The sequence below is a fragment of the Hippoglossus stenolepis genome, chromosome 1, assembly GCF_022539355.2.
Source record: "Hippoglossus stenolepis isolate QCI-W04-F060 chromosome 1, HSTE1.2, whole genome shotgun sequence".
Taxonomy (NCBI): Eukaryota; Metazoa; Chordata; class Actinopteri; order Pleuronectiformes; family Pleuronectidae; genus Hippoglossus; species Hippoglossus stenolepis.
Window position 1 is genome coordinate 20,617,093 of NC_061483.1, and position 21,730 is coordinate 20,638,822.

Sequence of the window (21,730 nt, forward strand, 5' to 3'; positions counted from 1 at the left end):
TTGGCGTATCTGTTAATGTCATATCTGTTAATGTCATAGCAGCCATGCTCTACTAAATAACAAAGGCAGCTCTCTCCATCACAAGTGAGAGCACATCTGTTACAAAAACCAGAACACGAAACGTGACCCACGTCATTTTTCAAGGTGTAGGTTATCCTCAATATTAACATCATTAAGAATACAAAACTTTTTGCAAATAAGTGTTTTAGGTTTTTCTCTGCGATCCACCTTAAAGGACGTTGAGTGTGGTGTGTAGCTGGCACACATTCAAAGTCATGTCTTCAGTTTGTCTACAAGAATTTTTCAGACAAACCCGTAGGAAAATAGGATGCAAATTGCAAATTTCCTGACTTAGATGTAAAGATTTAAGTTTCTTGAGTAAGTGCACTGCTCAGTCCCTCGAGCTGGAGGCTTACAGGTAGGACAGAGAGGACATGTCTTCATTTCATGTATATGTACATCGCTGCCCTTTTCCTGGACAAAAGCCTAAGAGATTGCTCACCCAGGACAATAAGACACTTTGTGACGCTTTTACTTTTGTGTCCTTGTGCTTCTCTTTACTTTTCCTCTCCTCTGTCCAATGCATTAACTCCTCCCCTCGCTTCTCTTCTACCTCCAAAAACACCCCTCTACAGTGCATTAAAGCTTAGGTTTCTATGAATATGGTTTCCCCTATAACTCTCACAGGTTTCCTGCTCTTGGGCCGGCTTCCCCAGGTTGGTATCCTGTTATGGAGCCCTCAGGAGGGCAAGCCTCTATCTGAATTAGACAGGATTTACCCAAGTTCGCAGGTATTGTGAAACTGGTCCAAGCGTCAGTGAGTCCCACTTGGCCACTTCAAGAGCAATAAGATGGCAGCCTGCTGATAGTGAACATTGTTTTAAGAGGATCACTGTCTTTCCTTGCAGCAGCTGAAGGGGTTTGTAGGAGCATGTGAAAGCACATAAGAAAGCAGGGGAAAAGGTGCATTTCACAGAATATATATGTCTTATTTGGTGAAAGCCTGTTGTTGACTCATTGCAAAGCTTTGGGGGTTTTTTTGTACTTTATTCTGAAGGAGATTCTGTCTTTAATAATGCAATACTGTAGGAAAGTTTTACAAAATATGATCCTCAGCAGACACTTTTGGTATTTGATTTGAAAACCCTTGGAAATGTTTGTTGCATTTAGATTTTTCAGAATAATTATTTTCTTTACTTTGGGACATATTAAGTTCTGCAGCCACCAACTTGTTGTTAATGCTGCAGTTATGTTAGTTGATGAAAATATTTTTAGAATTAGATGAAAATATGTATCGCTGTCATATCTGTCTGTACAGTACACAGAGTAATCTTGTATAAATATCGCTGTACAAATCACCACTTTATTCAGGTTTATACACTAATGCGTTGGATTGCACTATTTCCCTGTGTTGGTTCCCGCTCTTTATTACGTTTGAAGTCATATAGCACATAAATTCATGCGTGCATTTATGACATTTTGTGAACTACATAAAACACATAAATGCATGTGAATATTTATGTACCATGAAAAACTACTCCGCCCATATCTGCAGGCAGTGTTGTTATAAAACGTATTTATTGCTTCCTCTTGGAGCAGAGGAGAGCCATGTTGAGTGTAAATCTTCTTAAAGTATTCAGGTGCCGACTGACAGGAGCATCCACTACAGTCTTTCACCTATACATGTACGTCTGCTTTCCAGAGTATGGAAAGTAACCATGTGATAAGATTATAGTAAGCCTGTAAACAGGCCTTCCTGCTGGCAGTATCAAAGGCAACAACTTAAACAACAGTGAAGATCAGGTTAAAGATCATGCAGTGGGGGACTGAGATATACCAACTATCAACCCTGTGGTTGAGCCCCCGAGAAGCGGGTGTTGTTCAAAAACATCATATAACCATTCCTCGACTTAATCCCCTGCCACCCAGGAGCTCAGACCTGTATGGTAATGTGACACAAACAAATCCCTGTAAAGCACCAATGTTTCGCAGAAGCTGCTATAGAAGCAGTAACCTTTCAGGTCCATTTGCTCAGTTGTTGCAATTTCCATCCTCTAGCTTAAAATTACACCATCATTTATTGATGTGGTATTTCCCAAGCTGATATGGAACCCGTCTCAATAATTAATATGACGCAAGGCCTGGCTGTGCTGAGAGCGGCGTGCCGCTGCTGACGCTTCGCTGAGGACCACGGTGATCATTTGGCCCCAGTCTGGGTTATTTCCAGCTCTCTGTTTATCACTTTTATTGTTGCTGTGATGAAACGCTGCGCATGCCTCCACAAAGCACTTAGAGGCCTCTGCTTGTTTAATACATTCCTCTCCCACTGACAGGTCTGCACTAATCTCATTTGAGATATCTCACTGTGGCTAATATCACAGCTGCTCCAAACTTTTACTACTCTTATCATTAACAAATCACAGAAGACTAACAAGAAACAGTATTTCATCCATGAACATGTGCACAAAACGACACTACACTAACTGTCTCTACCCTTAATGCTGGTTTAAACCTAACAGCTAATACAACTGGCAGTTACCTTACAACGGCCAAAAAAGGGTCTCGTACCCATTGATGCCCAAACAACCTCAACTAGCTTCTTGCAACTCAAAATACAAAGATACTGGTTTCTGAGTTCATCAACCTACCTCTGATGGAATGTGCCCAGAAACCCTGAGGTGAAATATTCTTCCCTAAACATTAGATCATAAATTTAGCTTTTTCTTAGACGCTTATTCTTCACCACGGGAATCCACTGCAAGTCCACTGCACACCTTCAGCAACTTCTTACCAACCCCCACTTTTCCAGGTACTTGACAATGAGGAGCTGACCCTTATTCCAATTGCTTCGCACACAGCTGCTAACAACCCTGTGACACTGCACGCTGGACCTTGAAATTCTTTCCTTAAAAATGAATCACAAACAAATTTAGTCAGTTAGCAAGTTGCAGCCCTGACAGACAGCAGCACCTTTTGAAAATACCTCTTCCTTATACTGACAGTGAAAAAAGACCCAATGGTCTAGTGTAGTATAGCCTTACAATGGACGCTATATCTCTGAAGCTACTCCTCAACTAGACCCGCCAAGGAACAGGACTGTAAGCCTTCATTAAGTTCACAAAGTATGTGTTGACTGGTTGTAATTCTATGATTCCTCCAGTGTCCTTGCAAGTACAGAGTTGATCTACTTGTTCCACAAAAGAATAGATTCTTCTTCTTGAGTTGGACTCACAATGGCACTTTCCTCTCTAATACTTTCAGGGAAAGCTGATTAAAAGGAGTATTTCCAATGCCTACTCTTTTAAAACACTCAATATTTTACTTCTGTGACCTGAAATCGTGCTGCAATCACTTATTAAGGTTGATGCTATAGCCTGACCCACCTCTACTAAAATCCATATCCATGAGTTGTTACTGGAGATTATTTTGTCTCCTGAGTTCAGTTATGATCAGAGGTGCATGTAAACTCATATACTCTAGCACACAATATGTAGAGGACAGGGTCTCCAGGCCATCCATTTGTCCTGATCAGGGAAGACATACGAATCAAACATCTAACCTTAATGACTTCTCTGTGAGGTGAATGGAGGTTGACATGGTAATCATGGCCCAGCTTCTTTATTTTATTATAATTATTATACAAGGCTGCCAGCAATGCACAGTGCCATAATATGGCATTGTACAAAGTGCTTGTGGGGACAGTGCTGTTTGTTCATTGTTATAATGCAGGGGGTGTTGCTCGTAGCTGGGCAAACTCATACTGCAGATATGTTTATCACAATATAAATTTGTTTTATTTGTTGATGTAGCCTAAAGATTATATTATCTTATTTTCAGTTAGAATTGTTACAACCTTAGCAAAGTGTGGCGCTCGAATTAGATAAAACACTCTGAGGAGTTGTTAGGGAAACTGGGTGAGACTACTAGGAACACCATCTTCAAAAAAAGCTTTACATATGTCCCCATGGACACATATAAAGCGTCCTTGGGTCTCTTGAAAGGCGCTAGATAAATTCAAGCTATTATTATTATTATTAGGTTCATTTATTTCCAATTTTCGACACAACAGTGTGCGGAGATGACAGTAGGCAATTTGCAACCCACGCTTTGTTTACTCTGATATGTGACATAGCATTAGTGATTACAACTCAACTCCATAAATCTATTTTAAAGCCCAATTACTGTGGCCTTCTTACAGTCCTGAAGAGTCACATGAAAACTTTGAGCCTTAGATTTGTCTTCATATTTTAAAAGTTTATGATAAAAAATGGTAGGCTAATGCGAGGGACACTTTTAGTTTGGTATGGTGTATTATTTACATTAAGGCGTGGGTACAGTTATAAGCGCAATGGGATACATCATTAAGAATGAGTTCATAATACACAATGGTCAGTGTACAGTCCTTATGTGGAGTATAAAACTAAAATGAATCACACTCCAAAGCCTAATGTATACATACTTAAGTGTGTGATCATTTATCTAAATTCTAGGCTCTTGTATTTCCTCATTTCCTGGTGTTTTTGCAACAAAGGGGTTTTAATCCAAAGATAGCATGGATCTAATTATTTCCTCCGCAGCAATAAAACCTGAGGGAGAGATAACTGTGAGAGAAGCAATTCCCACTCTGAAATCACGTGACCACAAACCACATAATAGATCTTCAGTTTATCTACTCAAAAACAATAAAGCAGAGTTTTAACTGCACACATATAGAATTACCTCCGTGCAGCCAGCAGCGTATTGCAGCTTGGCTCTAGGTAAAGTCTCATAAGGATGTTGAAGAACACTTAGCTCCAGATCAATAAAGTTTCTGCCTCAGAGCCTGCCTCTGTGTCCCAGTGGAGCCCCGGTCAGCCCCCTGAAATTCAGTGTGTCTCATCATTATGCAACACAACACCACATATACATTACAAGTGTTCGTCCAGCTGCCTATATGTGCAAGAGAAGCTGATTCCGTCTCTGATTAGTCGTGCCAGACAATGAGCACTGCAGGGCAAAGTTAGCGTACGCTTCGATCCCATCATTACAAACTGCATCATAGTGCAGAGTCAGGTAAAACACCTGCAACAACAGGATTACCTGCTCTCATTGTGATGCACAATGGAAGACTCCCAAGTTCTTCATTGAGTCACACTGTTTGAATTCTGTTGTAACTGCTGTTAAATCCACTTTAGAAACTTGGTGTGATTAAACTGTGCTGCTGCTGTAAAAAGCACTGCAGCTTGTGAGAGCTTGCGTCTTTTAAGGCATTTAAATTCGTCTGTTAGTTAGCTGGATTACACAAAAACTACAGAGCAAATGTCCACGGAACTTGGTGGAAGGATGTGGTTTGGGTCAAGGAAGAACCAATACAATTTTGTTGTAGATCCAGACTTGGGTGCACATTTCTCACTTTCTTTAACATTGTGAGACAGGGCTTTTTTAAACATTTTCACCGTTTTCTCAGTGAATAATTCATGGATCTTGATGAAAGACATCAGGCATGTTTAGGGGTCTGATATTTATGAGCATGTGCAGATTTGGTGCAGCTTGCTTGGATTTAAGGGGCAATCTAGTTCATTGGTGTTTTCTTTTAATGCATTTTATCCTTTTTCAGTTATTTGCTGAAATATTGCTCTATAATAAATTGCCCTGTCTTTCTGTTGTTGTTGTTGTTGTTATTAGCTCTCTCATACACACACAAACACAAACACACATTTAGGCATTTCATATACAAACATAATGATGCACACATAGGAGGCTTAAGCACAACGTGATTAATTAGGAAGGTTTTTTTGGGGCCCTGCTGTAGTTTACACTACAGTGCACAGCAGATGGAGTGAGTGGGAGGTACAGGCTCTGAAAATGTTGTGGATCTAGAGGTTACACAGGTGTACCACAGACAAGCAAGAGGGATTAAACCTCTGTGTGTGTGTGTATGTGTATGTGTGTGTGTGTGTGTGTGTGTGTGTATGTGCGTGCGCGCGTGTGAGCGCGTGTGAGCATGGATGCGTTTGTTCCTATTTTTGCTGCGGGGCTGCTCAGCAGGCCTGTACTGATGTGTCCTGGTGTGTGTGGTGACAGTGACATACAGACACACTGACAGAGGAGATGGAGGGTCAGGAGCCAGGGGAAGGTCTGGCCAGTGGTGCACTGCTTGACACAACGGGAGCTGATAGATTTTTGGGGGGTTGCGCTTTGGTTGAGTTGCTTTGAGTCAATTTCTGGCGCAAATATTTCATTAAAAAAACACTAGGAACAGACATTTGTTCTTAATGAATCACATCCCCTGACTTAATTTATACATACATGATGTTTCTGTGATGTATTTTAATGTAATGTAATCTTTTAGGATATACTTATTCTTACACTTCTCTCCCAGGTTCATCATCAGACTCATATTAGACCATTTTTTTTCTAAATCTGCAAAGATTTGATTTGATTTCAGTCACATTTTGGTTTTGAAATGTATTCAAAACATGTGCTGTATAGATTCAATGAAATGCTGTCACAAGGAGCAACAGAATATGTGATGCTCAATGAAACAAGACAACCTGGGTTCAGAATGAGTTATCATGACGACATGAAATCATTAATGCATCTGAACAGGGGTCGTATCTGAAAATGGTTCATACATGGACGGATCCTTCATTGCAGGTTTTCTCCTGTTCTCTTTTTGATTGCTGAGCTGTGATGTGCTATACAAGGACAGATCAGTGTCAACTGGCCGCGTTTGTATCTCTCCCCTTTCTCTCTTTTCTTTCCCTCTCTTATTTTGGTTTTGTCTTTCTCCTCTCTGTTCCCCCTTCCGTTCTCATATATCTGCGTTTGATTTTCTCTGACTGTGCAGTTTTGTGTCACTTGCTTGGATGCAGTGTCTCTTCTAAAAGGCAGAGTAGGATCTTTTATTGTGTCCTTTACCACTGGGGAAGGAAAAGCTGAATCCTCTATCTATAGTACAGATGATACAGAAAACTTTCCACTGGATGTGCATGCACTCACTCTGCAGGCATGCACAAATCTCCTTGGTGATAAACACTAAAAGAGATCCTCTCCAGTCATAAAACAGGGATCAAGAACCCCATATACAGCCCTTGAGATGATTCATGAATCCAAAAAGGACACTCAGAAATAAAAAGTAATTCTCATGACTGCAATACATTTTTTGTGAGAAAAGAAAATAACACAGACAATCTTGTCCTTCAGGGCGGTCCCTTCCAGCTGTGTGCCAGTCAGGTCACAGTCAGGGTGAAGGAAAAACACATTATTATTATGTGTGATCATCGCTGACCAACATCATAGCGACTGTCAAGAAAAGATGATGCATAATGATGCACTTTACAAGAGAAACTGACTAACAAGACAGTAAAGACCAGACAATCGAGCCTCGTTTGCAGGGACGTGGTTGCAGAGATGAAGAGAACAAATCTCGAGCATCATTAGAGCTGTTACCTGCAGCTAAACTTTCCTGTTATAAGGACAAATGCTCTGGATAATGTTAAACTCCTCAGCAGAGTTTTTATGCCAAACAAGCAGCACAAGAACATATTCTGACAGAAACAAGGTTCAGCAGACATGTTTTGTCGTGAGTGAGTTAAAGCGTAGAAACAGATCCTCATGCATACTGCCGCCAAGGACCAACAGTCCTCCTATGATTTTAATTTGGATCTGAACCAAATTGCCTCTCTCATAAACCAAATATTCTCATAAATATTTATCCCCTAAACAAGATGCACAAATTGTTCTCTGAGAAATTAACTAAAAAGTTGAACAACATTTACTGGATCTGCCTCCTGATTCGGATCTGTACCAAAATATAATGGGTTCTTTCCTGACCCATCACATCCTTCCACGAAGATTCTTAGTAATCTGTTTAGCAGTCTTTGCGTAATCCTGCTAACGAACACAAACAATCACAGTAGATATTATACTCAACTTGGCATCGCATTTGGATTTCTACCAGGAGGTTGGTGATAGTTGGATTGTGCATGATCTACCACTTTCAAGGTGCACCTTCCTTTATGAAAGGGTGAGTGCTAGTGGAACACGAGCAGCAAGCCACCAGGAATCGGTACATGCTTTGGCTTGAGCCACTCTGTTTGTACACCACAACTTAAACTTAGCGCAGAGACCACTTTCCTCCTTCTGCAGATACAACTATCCTCTTATTCATCAGAGCAACATGCTTTTTAACCAGCTGCTACAGTTACTGCTTTTCAATCTGAGCTGTGTTCTACAGTTTTGGTGTGTTCCTCCTCAGACAACAAGCCTTTGGGGGACTACAACTATGTTAATAAATGGCAGTGTCTTTATTAACTGTAAAATGTTGCTGACTGTGCTGCAAAACTCCAATAACTGGTTCACGTTTTTGTTGTGTATTAGTGGCAGCCTCGTTGTGTTGCACCTTATTGTTGCAGTTAAATCTAAATCAAGACTCCGTTAAAATGAGTCTAATGTGTCTTTTGGGGTAGATGCAGCTTCATGGAGGAAACAGCTCATGTCGAGTTGAACTGCTAGTTCCAAGATAACAGGCCTGTTTTCTCCTCCTCTACTGTCAAAGCCCGCAAAAAAATTAAAGAATAATCAAAGACAAACTATTTAGTCTCCCCCATACTGTGACCATTTCAGAGATTGTTTAACTAACACAAAGATATCGTTGTATTTCAAGTTTCGTTACTGGAAAGAAAAAATTGTCAGATTTTTGTACTGCATGGTATGACAGTGGCTTCCAGTCCCTGGCCTGCATTTTCTTTCCCTTCACCTTGTCTCACTGCTTTTCTCAGGTCTTTTCCTGCAGCAGAAATGTCTCAAAGCTTCCACAGATGGCTGCTGCCTCGATATGAATATTTGATAGTCCTTATATATCTCCCTTGAGAGTGGTGAAATATTAAAAACAGTTTCTGGTGGACGTTTTGACTTCTCGGAGGCTGCAAAAGGACTGGACTTCCTGATGAGGACAGAAGAAATCTTTTTAGAAAATTATATTATTTTCCTAATTTGTGACGCTGGTTGCTGCTGTATACCTGGACTCTTGAGTGGAGCCTTCACATATATTATGCACCATTGATTTGCTGGGGGTTCATTAACTGTGTCTCGGAATATGCAAATATTAGAATGAAATTTTCTATTTCCTGCGTTGTTTTTATCAGCAGTATTTACTTTTTTTGAATTTTCTCTTATTCTGTCTCTTCCAGCGGGATGCCAAGGGACAGTACCTGTTTGACCTAATTTGCCATCATCTCAACCTGCTCGAGAAAGATTACTTTGGCATTAGATATGTTGACCCAGACAAGCAGAGGGTAAGTATTATTTTTTAATAATAAACCCAATTAAAATTTCAGTGAGTCACATAATGTGGCGGTGAAGTTCCTGTGAAGTTTTGTTTTTCACAGGACCTTCACATTTTACTCTTTGGTAATTCATGAGCACAAATATGCCATTTGTTCCCTTGAATTAAAGGTAGCCTTGGAAATTAGTTTCTGAAACTCTTTTTATCTTATTTTTTGAAATCCTCTTCACAATAAGCCATCAATAAATAAAGTCCGAAAAAAAGAAAACCAGCCGGTGTCTGTGATGCTCACAGGACACTAATAAACACAGCCAATCATTTCATGGAGACCAAATTCATATGGCGTTCATATGGCCATAGCTTTGACGAGAGGGCTGGTGGACGGGGGTGAGATGTAGTGTGTAGCCTGCTCTTGTAACTTTAACAGGATTACCCACCCTAGCTTTAAGAACTTCACACAAATAACTCAATGTGGTCCATGAAAAAGGAAATTATTTACGCATGTTAGAAAGAAATCAAATCATAAATAGATTTAAATGTAGTTTGTCAAAAATAATGCAGCATTGTGTGTAAAGAGGAAGAAAAGGTCAACCTTAAAAGGCCCATTTAAATCCTGTGTGGCTGATGAAAGCGTGAGAGGCCACATTAATAAAGAGGGTCCCAGTCAGTCATTACCACATATACAGTGTCTGCAGATCACCAGGTACAGCAGATTATCAATTAGATCTCAGGGACAGTGACAGGAACCTTATTAAAGGCTGTTAGATATAAATGCCAGTTCTAAATGGCCTAATGACTTTTTTTTCACTCGCTACATAAATATTCAGCACAGGCTGGTGAGTCAGCAGGTTCATTATGCAAACTGGTGAGAAACCAGCCCCTTTAATTGATGTGAATATCCATCATCGGTATTTACACAGGCCTTGGTGAATTTGCAGAGTGGACACTATGTATTTATTTATCATGCACTTTTGAACTGTGAATATAGGTTTAGAAATTAAAAATGTATCATCTTTAATGTTTCTCCATATTTCAAAGGAAAGATATCAGCCACCTGAGAGACGTTTAAAGAAAATGTGGATGCAGGCATTGCTAAAAAATAAATAGTCAACAAAGGCAGTGTAGCATCATTGTGTGGGGCGGTGCCTCATTATCGTCAGCGTGTCATCATCTCACTGATCAGAGCCAGTTGTCGACATGTGATGGTCGTCGTTCTGACAGAAAACATCGCCCCTTCAAAACATCTCCTCTCTGTGCCGGTGGGAGTTTGAATGAACAGAGGGCAGAGAGATGGGAGTAATTGTGCTGTGCCCTCCAGCTACAGATTACAAGTCATCATGCTGAGCTGCTGCGCAATCAGTACCTCCAGTTTAGCAGCTAAAGTCCAAAGTGCAGATCTTCTTTTTCTGTCTCTTTCAGCACTGGTTGGAGTTTTCAAAGTCAATTGCCAAACAAATGAAATGTAAGTATCTAATATAACATGCCAGATTATTGTGTGCCAAGAGGGGGCAAGAAAAGCACATAAAAACATAATGATTACAACTTTAGAATTATAATAAAACAAATTTAGAACATACTTGAAAATTCTTGTCTTTCTTCTGCAGCCCAGCCTCCATTCACTATGTGTTTGCGTGTCAAGTTTTACCCCCCCGACCCTGCTGCCCTGAGAGAGGAAATCACCAGGTAAGATTTCAAGATGGCTCAGAGCAGGTGGGAAGGCTGGAGTTAGAGATGGACGATATATTTGAGTCTGGGAAAGCTAGCATGTGTCAATTTTCTTTCACTAAGTTCTCAAACTAAGGGATTTTTTGCATCATTTCAGTTTTTTTTTAAAACAAAGCAAAGGAGCTTAGCAGTGTTAGAATGAAGGTTTGTCAATGTGCAATAAGTCTTCATGACCACAGCTATTTAATCTGACTGGAGGACCAAATAGGGTATAAACCTATACACAGAGGTAACCACTGTCTCTCCCTTCTCAGAGACAAACATGCTTCATTCAACATCTGCACACATGCATTTACAAAATATGGGAAGCATGGCTAAAATAGTGGACAAGGAAACTGCAACTAAACAAAGAATTCAGACGTACAGATAGAGTTTTTATCGACAGCTAAAAGGTCAATGGGAAATTAAAGAGTTTTTGTGAGGCAAAGTCAATTTAACGGAACCTAAAGGTCTCTTGAATATTTATGCATGCGTCACCATTTGTTTTGAGATGTTAAATTACAACTGTAAATTTTATTATGTACATTTGTGGCACAAGTATATTAAAAAAGGGCTGAGTAAGTACACAGACACATATTTTTATATAGTAAATATTTTTACAAACACTGCCACAGAGAACATCCTTAGAAATCCCAGTTCTATTTATTTAGAGCAGCTACCTGTTGGTTTGTCTGTCATGTGGCATCAAACATCACATGCAGAAGTGATGTTTGATGGGGAGTAGTACAGGACAGGAAAGATCTGAGGCCTGAACTAGAAAATAGTCTGAAGCAATCACTTAACAGCTGTTAAGTGCCTGAGCCATTTCAGCAAGGGGGTCACAACATGTGTGATTACACTGAAATGGGATTAGAAAATGACAAAACAGGACAGATAGGAAAGAAGACAGAATAAATCGCAACGGAAAATTACACTGTCATCTTCCAGTATTTTCATTTGGAGCCGACCGCAGTAAAAAGCAGAGGCACAATTGAAGTTCAGTTTTGTGCAGCAAGACAAATCTGGTTTTATTGGACTTCTGACACTGACTGAACAGAGAAAGTGAAGGGTGGAGACAAACATGTAAAGTGTGGGGCTTTGGGATACCTGTATGTCTTCTTCTTCTTTAGTATCTTCTTTGTCTTAAAAAGTATCTTACAATTTGCGTATGGGACTTTGTGTCTCTGCATCCAGCTTTTACATATTGGAAAAATGGCAGCAGCAGATGAGCAGTTTTTTTGTATTTCCCTTATTCAAACCCTGTATCTTCCTACGTACCCATAATTGCTTATAGTATTTATAGAGTATAAACTGGAAAATTAAATAGTTGTATGACAAAATAAAAGTATGTTTTCACCTTCAACTTGCTTTGAGGGGAAGTAGCCATCTTATAAAGTGATCAGAAGTACAGTGTTTTTGCCTGAACTGTTAAGAGAGGCCGGTTGTGATGCAGCTACAAAATAAAGACCACAAGTTTAATTTCATAACAGCATAGTGAGCCTGTGTGCAGAGGGATTTGACTCTTCACTTTTTTTTTTATAAGCTGCAGTGTCATCTGGCTCCTCACCACTATTATATTGTGTGTGGCATCCTTGACAGCTGAACAAACTGCTGCGAGGGGTGTGCCAAATACTGAGCGCTCACACAGATCCCTCAAAATCACATCCCTCCACTGGTTGCCATGCAATGAAATCTCTTATTCACAATTCAACCCTTTTTTTGATAGAGCTGAGCTCAGGCAAGGGAGCGCTCCTCCATCCTCCGCAATCTGTTCAGACTGGAGGCTTTCACAGACAAACAAATATAGTAAATGAGCAAGTAACAACATTAAACCTGGATTTTTGTGTTGCTTTAACGATCCTATTTCATGCTTGTTTTAGAAAAATCGAGAATTTTCACACTGTGGTTGTATGCGTCCACCAACCAGTACAGTTTCAGTCTACATACCTTTTTTGCCAGACTCACCTGAGGTCACCATAACCTCTGACCACTGAAATCTAATGAGTTAATATTTGAGTGTGAAGTGAAACCTGGTCCAAATTTGTAGAAATTTCCCTGGGCAGACTTGAGATATCATGTTCAGGAGGCCAGAAACCGATTTTGTGAGGCCACTGTGACCTTGAACTATGACCAGCCAAATCCAATCAGTTCATCTTTGACAATAAGTGAACATTTGTGCCAGATTTGAAATGATTCTCTGAGGTGGAACACATTCACAAGGCAAAAAAGTGTTTTGTGAGGTCACAATAACCTTGACCTTTGACCAACAAATTCTAATCCAGTCATCCTTGAGTCCAAGTAAATGTTTGTATCAAAATTGAAGAAATTCCCTCCTTGAGACAACCAGAAAACATAGAGCCTCCAGTGTGGAGACATGAAAAATGAGATTGGCAATATTTAGTCATTTACACATGTTTATGTCACCCCACTCAGCTGTCCCTTTAAGATAGTGAAGAGTATCTGATCAGGAACCAGGAAGTAATGTTCTCTAATCTTCTCTTCTGTCTGCTTAAGTAGACATTGAACATCCACCCCTGAGAAACACAAATGGCAACAGATGTTGCACCACATGTTGAACCACAAAATCAGTGTCCAAGTAGGTCACTAGGAATATATAGAATGATGAAAAATCACCAAAGAAATGTACAAATATCCTCATAAAACCTTAACCTTCCACTGGCCAAGTAATTTGTGGATCACAAACCAAAAACCCTGAGAACTTTTAAAGTTCAAATAAGCCAAGAAACTAAAACATGCGTTAAAAAAAGTTAAATAAAATGAGTGTACTCAAAAAGTCCTACCGCCCGTTCTTCAATGAATGTCCAGCAGGACGTCCCAGGAGGAAGTTGAGAGGACATGGAGGCTTTCTGGACAGCAGCTGATGGATGGCGGCAGATGAGACTGTAGACTGATGTCGACTCAAGCTCCAGCTGTAGACGTCTTCAAGAAGAAAGACAGTTACTCATTAAATATAAATAAATGTCCTTGAAGATCTGCATTTCAAAATAATTCTTCTTTCATAACTCAACCTCAATGTAAATGTCATAACGCAACTCACAGTGTACTTCAAGGTCCATACAGTCAACATTGACATTTCAAAGTGAATACACATTTCATATACATACTAATCACACAGTTAAATTAGTTGTACAGGGAAATGACGCAGCAGCTCTGCAGAGCCTCACAAACATCTTTCATGAGCCTCTGCAACACGTGCAGCACTTAGCTAGCCTGCAAGCTAAGTGGTTTTACCACATGTTCATGAGTGAAGATAAAGATATTCCTACTGGTTTCATGTGTACCAGCCACATTTCATAATCCCTGCGTGCTCTAGTAGCTAATGCAATTAGCATCATGAGCTACAATCATGAACTCACCGGGACATCAACGTTCACAGTTCTAAGCATCTCCAGGTGAAATCACAGATCCTCTGTCATCTCTCATTAATCATAAATATCAGGGTCCAACTTCCTGCAGGACTAAAACATGGTGGGAGGAGAAAAACAGCAGGAGCAAACTACCATATCAAAGATTGTTTGATGAGAGGGATGGTTACTCTGAGCGTTTTTTTTCCTGCTGAGGTCAAGTGTACCTGTCACTATATCAACCTAAACCTTAAAGAGACAGTAACAGTCTGGCTTATGTTACAGCCCTGACAACAGGGAGAAATAATCACAAGGTGTTTCCTCATAGGGAACTTTGACTCCGGTCAAAGATGTACAAAAATACATCCATCTGCAAGTGTCATATGAGTGAAGTTAGAAAACGTTCATCCTACCTGGTTTATCTGCAATGAAGACTTTATAGTCATTGTTTTTCATAAAATAAAACTGAATCTGCTTTGTTACTGTTCACGTGAGGGTTATATATAAGTTTGACTGATTTACTTAAGAGCTCTTTTTTTTATATATTGCATATCAGCTATTTCAGAGGTGCTGCACACTCCCCCACCCCCACTGACTGCTACAGAGCGCTGGTCACCTGTTTATTCAAGTTTTATTCATGTTGAATGTATCACGTGTCCAAATCGCGCCAAACCTGGCACTTCCTCTGGCAATTTACAATACACATGCAATACACATACAATACACACCAAGTGTTAAGCCGATAAGATGAAGAATTTGCGAGATATGCGCTCCACATACAGACGAACAAAAAGGTTCAATGTATATATAAGGATCCATATTTGAATGGGGATCACCAGCTGAAGTACAGTTTCCTCATTTGCCATTACTCTTATTTTCTTGGGATCAGCTTACTTTGTGAAGGATAAATTAAACCCACTGACAACTGCATACAAATGAAAACAAATTAACAGACATCACATAATATCATCAGGTGATGTGCACACTAACTGTTATTTGACGTTTAGCATTGCTTAGTGCTGCTTTACTATTTATTGCTTTGCTGCTTGGAGACAAATTGCTGTGTGGGAAAATGACACACAAGTAATGGCTGTTAGGGACGAGACCAGCCGAGCTGCCCCAGTGGACTTCAGTGCGAACCAGCAATCATATTTTATATCACTGTCAGTTCTCTGAAGCTTTAGGTCAAGTTCTGCCTCGAGGCAGCTAAAATGTCCTGTGTCTAATGGTCCAGAAGATAACTTCCGATTGATAATCATACATTCATTATATTATCTAAATTGTAATTGTGATTGGATTGTAAATGGATTGTGAAAGGGCTCTGGAGTAATGTAGTTGTTGCTAGCCTACATTTATTCTATATATATATCATACATCCAAAGTTGGCTAGTAAACACAAAGGCTCCTACATCATTAGCGATATCATGATTGATTAATTGTTTTATTTTTAAGACCAATATCTTGCCGACTAGGTCATGTGTTTTTCAGCCTCTTATCACCATGTATTGGTTGGATGACCATTAAATTAATATTTACGAAAATACTAAAATAATTCACAATTCCTTGACTTTTTAAACACTGCCATCAGGTCAAAATGTTATTCTGTCCAACACTTTGGTTCTAGGGAGATTGTACCTGGGCTTGTCTTGTTTGAACCTCATGTCCTAACTTACTATGTGAAGATAGTTCTTCTCCTAACAGTCTCCTACTCAGTTGTTAATGTCCAGCTGTCAATATATTGACCCTAACTAAATAATGACCCCAATTAGTTTATTTGTGTTCCGCTCCACAGATATCTCGTCTTCCTGCAGGTTAAGAGGGATCTGTACCACGGTCGCCTGCTGTGCAAGACGTCAGACGCTGCTCTGCTGGCTGCCTACATATTACAAGGTACGACAATGTGATCATTTAAGAAAAGAGACTTTAGCTACACTGTATTTACAAGCAATTCCCCAAAAGGCACAAACCTGTCCTCACACAAGACAGGTTGTTGCTACCTTGACTAGAAACACACGTGTTGCAGAGGTTCACTCTGACTGATGTATTCCAGCTAAATGTTATTTCTCATTGAGAATTGCTTTAATCTGAAATAAGCTATTTAAATCTCAGTGTTAGTTGTCATTGTTCATTCTACTTGTGCTCCTCAATCATCACCTCAAACTATATTTCCAGTAACTATGTAATATTCAGGTTTATGACCTTTTATAGACTCTATATGATTTCCATACGACCCTGGCTTGTTAACAAACAAGTGTGTGTTTGTGTGTATGTGTGTGGGTGTTGTGCAAGCACGGCATGTTGAAGGCTCATTGCTTGTGTTTGATGAGTACCTTGAGAATCTGTTGTGTTTATCATGAATTGACTAATTACTCATTTTAATATCCCCTTCACAGCACAAAAAAACTATACTGACAGTTATTATTCAAATTCAACGGAGAGTCTGTCAGTTCTGCGCAAACGTTTAACATTTTGGTTTCTTTTGTCATGTTGGCTCATCAACATGCTGAGAGGCGAGAAGGAGCAGTTCACCTGTCAATTCTTGCCAAGCAGCTCCTGTCAGCCTTTTCCTTCTCTAACAATCCCAGGATTTACATATTTCTTTCTCTGTGTGTCCTTAACCCACCATACAGAACATCGATATACTGAAAGACACTGGCTGATATTTGCTTATTTGTTATAGGCAAATAAACCTCAATCTTGTCCTCAGAGGTGCTGGAACGTCTACAACACTTATTCAAAACACATTTATTTAACTACAGTTCAGCTTTTCCATGCAACGTAAGGAAAAATAAAAAAGCAGATGACGTTGCTCCTCTCATAGGCGACACAGTATGTCTTAAAGGCGCACTTCACAATTTCAACTGTTACAATATTCATGCAGGGAGATATCTATTCATCTGGTAAAAACCTCAGCATACAGGCTAACCTTCCTTTTCTATATAGCATGTCTTCACCAGGTGTTTAAGGCTTATATACACACTTTTTGACACTGTTTAACATGTCATCACTTGGTATTACATTACATCTACTTGCTCCACAAAATATAGTTTTGATTGCCTGGGTTGGTGCAGTTCTCTCTACAGAGCAGAGAAGGAGCCAAAACTCTCTGTGTGTTTTCTCCACCATCTGCACTGCAAAGAACACTGGCAGGAGGTATTACACGCCAACTAATGAGTGGAGACGTGGATAAATATTGGAAAAATAGTCTATAAAACGTAATGGTCCACACACATTTTTTGTGTATTCATGTATGTTGTTAAAAGGTACTGTATTCAAACGACTAAATATATACCACACAATAAACCGCAGACAGCTGGCGTTAAAAGTCTTTTATGCAAAGAGGATCTTTGTTAGATTGAGACCTGATGGTTGGCGTTTCTCTGGGTCGGCCTCAGCCTATTCACTGTGCACACTTATGTTATAAGGTGCATTCAAAACCTTGATTTCTTGGTTTCTGCCTTTTATATTGTGTACTTGTTTACTGTGAGCTTTTCTCAGAACGACCATATAGAAATAGAAATAGAAACATGCCCCTGGCAGAGTAATTAAATACAAAGAAATAAATCAAATAATATTGATATTAAGAACGTACTAAAATAGTTTTTGATATCAAACATTTTTTATGTCAAATTTTTACTTTTATATATGGAACAACCTTTTAGTCAGTAAGTGAGCCATGTGCCCACCGTTTGCTCTTGGCAGAAAAGAATATCTCATAAATGTGTAAAAATATCACGTAATGTAAATGTCCATGGAACAATGCTTCTTTACTTCTTGATTTTACTTCTTCAAACCTCTCTCAAGACAATACGTAAACTGTGCCTCTCTGCATGCTACCACAGTAGATATTTTGTGATCTTAATGCCCAGAGCAGAGCACATTTAAACTCAACAACCCAGCAGCCGGTCCATGTATTATGAAAATCCCCAAAGGGATGTCGCTCACCGTTGTTGGACACAAATAAAATGTAAGATAACGGTTTGGCTACAATGCATTTCAAAGATTTCAGTAATGATTTAGTTTGCTTGCGTAGTTTTAGTAAAGAGTGGTCATTTCTTCTTCAGTCATGATTGATGCCTTAGCTATACAATTTATTTGGAAATAAATGGGTTCAACAAAAAGTCCTCACAGAAAAATTCTAAAATTTCCTTTGTCGTGTCTCTTTTTTTTTACTGTGTTCCAGCTGAAATTGGTGACTACGACCCCGGGAAACACCCAGAGGGCTACAGCTCCAAGTTCCAGTTCTTCCCCAAGCACTCAGAGAAGCTGGAGCGGCGGATTGCTGACATCCACAAGACTGAGCTGATGTAAGGTGACACCTGTCCATTTCCCTGTGTATCCTCCTTCAGAGAGCCGGCACTATAGCTCCCACATGTGCTCTTACAGGGTTTTTTAAGAAATAACACATGAGAGGTCAACACTCGTTATGGGTGTAACACTGGAGTATCACAAATTTTACATGATCGTGAGAGTCAAACATAAAGCGACAAAGAAAAAAATGTATTAATATTTTTTCCGGTAAAATATTGATATTAATCGGCTAATATCACCTTTAAGTAACAGATTATAAATAATCCAAAACAGTCAGGAAATATAATACCTTTTTTTGGACTTTGACAAACCAAAGGATGACATCTCATATTCACTATGAAAGTAAATATTCAAAGAAATGGAGAGCTACTTAATGGGCTGAGTTAACACCTGTGTTGATGTGGTGTGTGTGTGTGTGTGTGTGTGTTTGTGTGTGTGTGTGTGTGTGTGTGTGTGTGTGTGTGTGTGTGTGTGTGTGTGTACTACGCTCTCAGGATTTCCTTCACACTCTGCGTGCCTCTCAGAGTGCAGCTTTAGGGCAGCCACAGACTGCTTCACATGTCTGGATCTGGTCGTCAGCGTCCTGTACACGACAGTGTTTGGTCAATAATTCACCAGTGGCATCATTGCAAAGAACGTTTTGACTGCAGATCGAAGACTGCAAGTGTTTGCCCTCAGTTTTGGAGGGACCTTGCCTCGGGCGGTGATCGCCACCGGTAAAATGAATGTGTTTAAAGAGTGTGAGCTAAGTCAACCATGTCAGCCGGCGGGAATCAGATTTCAGAAGCGTTGAGGTGAAAAATTGACAAGACTTTTACTTCTGTTTGATAATTTTACACTCTGTGGCTCAGGAGAGGGTCATCCAGTAACCAGCAGGTCGGTGGTTTGAACCCCCGGCTTCTCCAGTCTGCATTCTGAATTATACCCCAAATGTTCCTGATGCGCTGACTGTGTGTAAAAGGTGTTGCAAGATGAGAAACTGCTGACTAACCTTCCCTTTCTATAGAGAATGTCTTCACATGTCATCACTTGTGAATTCATAATCTCTACTGTGCATATAAACTTTGAGGATTTTGGCTTGTAAATGTAGTCTCCAACAGTGATGGCTGCCTGGGTTGGTGCAGTTCTCACTACAGAGCAGAGAAGGAGCCAAAACTCTCCATGTACTTCCTCCACCATCTGTAGTCAGGCGTCAGTTAGTAAACTCTGCTGCTACATCTGGCTGCAGCACTGCAGAGAACATTGGCAGCTATTATGATATAGACACGCCAGCTGAATAACTAATGAATGTAGACATGGAGTTCCTTCTATAAAACGTACTGGTCCACACACATTTTCACGTTTCATGTATGTTCTTAACAGTTTCTGCCATGCATCAAAGAGCAAAATACACTCCACCAATAAACCACAGTCAGCTTGTGTTTAAGTCTTTTAAGCAAAGAGGATCAAAACCTTGATTTCTTGGTCTCCGGCTTGTGTATTTCAAATACTGCAAGTACTGACTGCTTTTCAAACACTCAGTACATACAGTATTCAAGGTCAGGGCGCTCACAGATAGAGTCGTAAACGTGCCCTTGGCAGAGTAATTGAATACAAAGAAAAACATCTTGTGATATTGATCAAAAGAAATTGGTGCAGTTTTTCGTATCAAAAATACTTGATATCAAAGTTTGACTTTCACAAGTGTTTCTTTCTGAATCCTGATGGTAAAGGTGTAGCATGTGATTACCATGGTACAGGATGGGTGGCTCCACAGTCCACACAGATTCTTCTACATGAGCAGGGCCATCACACGTGACACTTCCATGGGAACATGTTTTTGCACTTGGCCTTGGCGTGTGAGAGGTGCTGTATGAAAATCAAAAATTGATGCCATTTGTATTATTAGTCTCCTGGACGATTGGTATGTCAGGCTCCTCTTGACACAGAGTTTTTTATCAGGCGACTGTTCGGGTTGCTCAGTCAGGTTCACTAATGTTGCTTTGCTTTCAAATCAAAATCAAATCAAATCAGACTTTACTGTCATTTTACCAGACATACAACAGTCGTGCAGGCAGAAGGAAATCAAGAAACACACATTGTCCCTGCGTCCCAACTATTGTAAATATAATAGATAACATAAAATGTCCACCTTAAACGAGCCTGTGAATTAAAAACGTTATGAAAATGTAAAATGTTAAAATAGTAAAATATATTGACCTTGCTCACATCCTCGTGTCCGACTGGTGTCACAGCAGGATGTGTAAGCATCTGCTTTTGCCTCCTGTAGTCCAAAGACCCCGATCAATGAGAGAGGTTGTGTGAGAATAAAAATGAAGATATCTTTATCTTTGTTACATGGCCACCCCCTGACGTCATGGCTTTTCCTTTTTTTAACTATCACCAGGCTGGCAGAATCTACAGGCCCACACGGTTTGGCTGAGATTAAGTGTACTCACATATGATTCTCAGTGAGGATTAGAGAGACAACAGACTGATTTTTAATCCTTTATTTCTTTTGGTCCGTATCAACCTCCGGCTACAGCTGCTTTAAGAACATTAGTAACAGCGTTGGTCTCTGTCCTGGGAAAGATCGGATCAGACAGGCCTCTGAAATATTACACAGCTTGAGTTTTATTCTTTTGACACAATAACCATATTTGATTATCAGACTAAGATTGCGAGTTGAGATTTATTCCTTATAGGGACACACACCCTGCTGAAGCACATAAGAACATATATTCAGTCACACGATGTCTGAGGTGATGGATGGTTGTGACAATCCAATTAACAGACTTATTGTTTTGTTTGATTGTTTGTTTGATTGATAGTTTTTTTTCTTCCAGAGGTCAGAGTCCCGAAACGTCAGAGCTCAACTTCCTCCAGAAGGCTCAGATGCTGGAGACATATGGAGTGGACCCTCATCCATGCAAGGTGGTCTTTGTAATATAAACCTATTCTGTAATTAGAAGCTTCTGAGGAAAAACAAATTCATGACTTAAATTTGAAAGTATTTTTTAGTTGGTAATTTTTTTCTTTTTTCAGTGTATATCAAAATTCAAATCTCACCAATATTTAAAGTTCTGCTGCTACAATAACAAAA

At 39.8% G+C, this 21,730-nt stretch overlaps 1 protein-coding gene across 1 annotated transcript in view; it reads left to right on the forward strand.

Annotated features, from left to right (window-relative positions):
- The window catches only part of LOC118108099 (FERM domain-containing protein 5), a 67,063-nt gene that overhangs the window by 34,660 nt on the left and 10,673 nt on the right, over positions 1-21,730 (forward strand). Inside the window, exons 2-7 of the mRNA XM_035155702.2 lie at positions 9,174-9,278; positions 10,688-10,730; positions 10,873-10,951; positions 16,130-16,227; positions 18,521-18,644; positions 21,474-21,561. Coding sequence (XP_035011593.1) covers positions 9,174-9,278; positions 10,688-10,730; positions 10,873-10,951; positions 16,130-16,227; positions 18,521-18,644; positions 21,474-21,561 — 537 coding nt within the window. The remainder of the gene's footprint in view (positions 1-9,173; positions 9,279-10,687; positions 10,731-10,872; positions 10,952-16,129; positions 16,228-18,520; positions 18,645-21,473; positions 21,562-21,730) is intronic.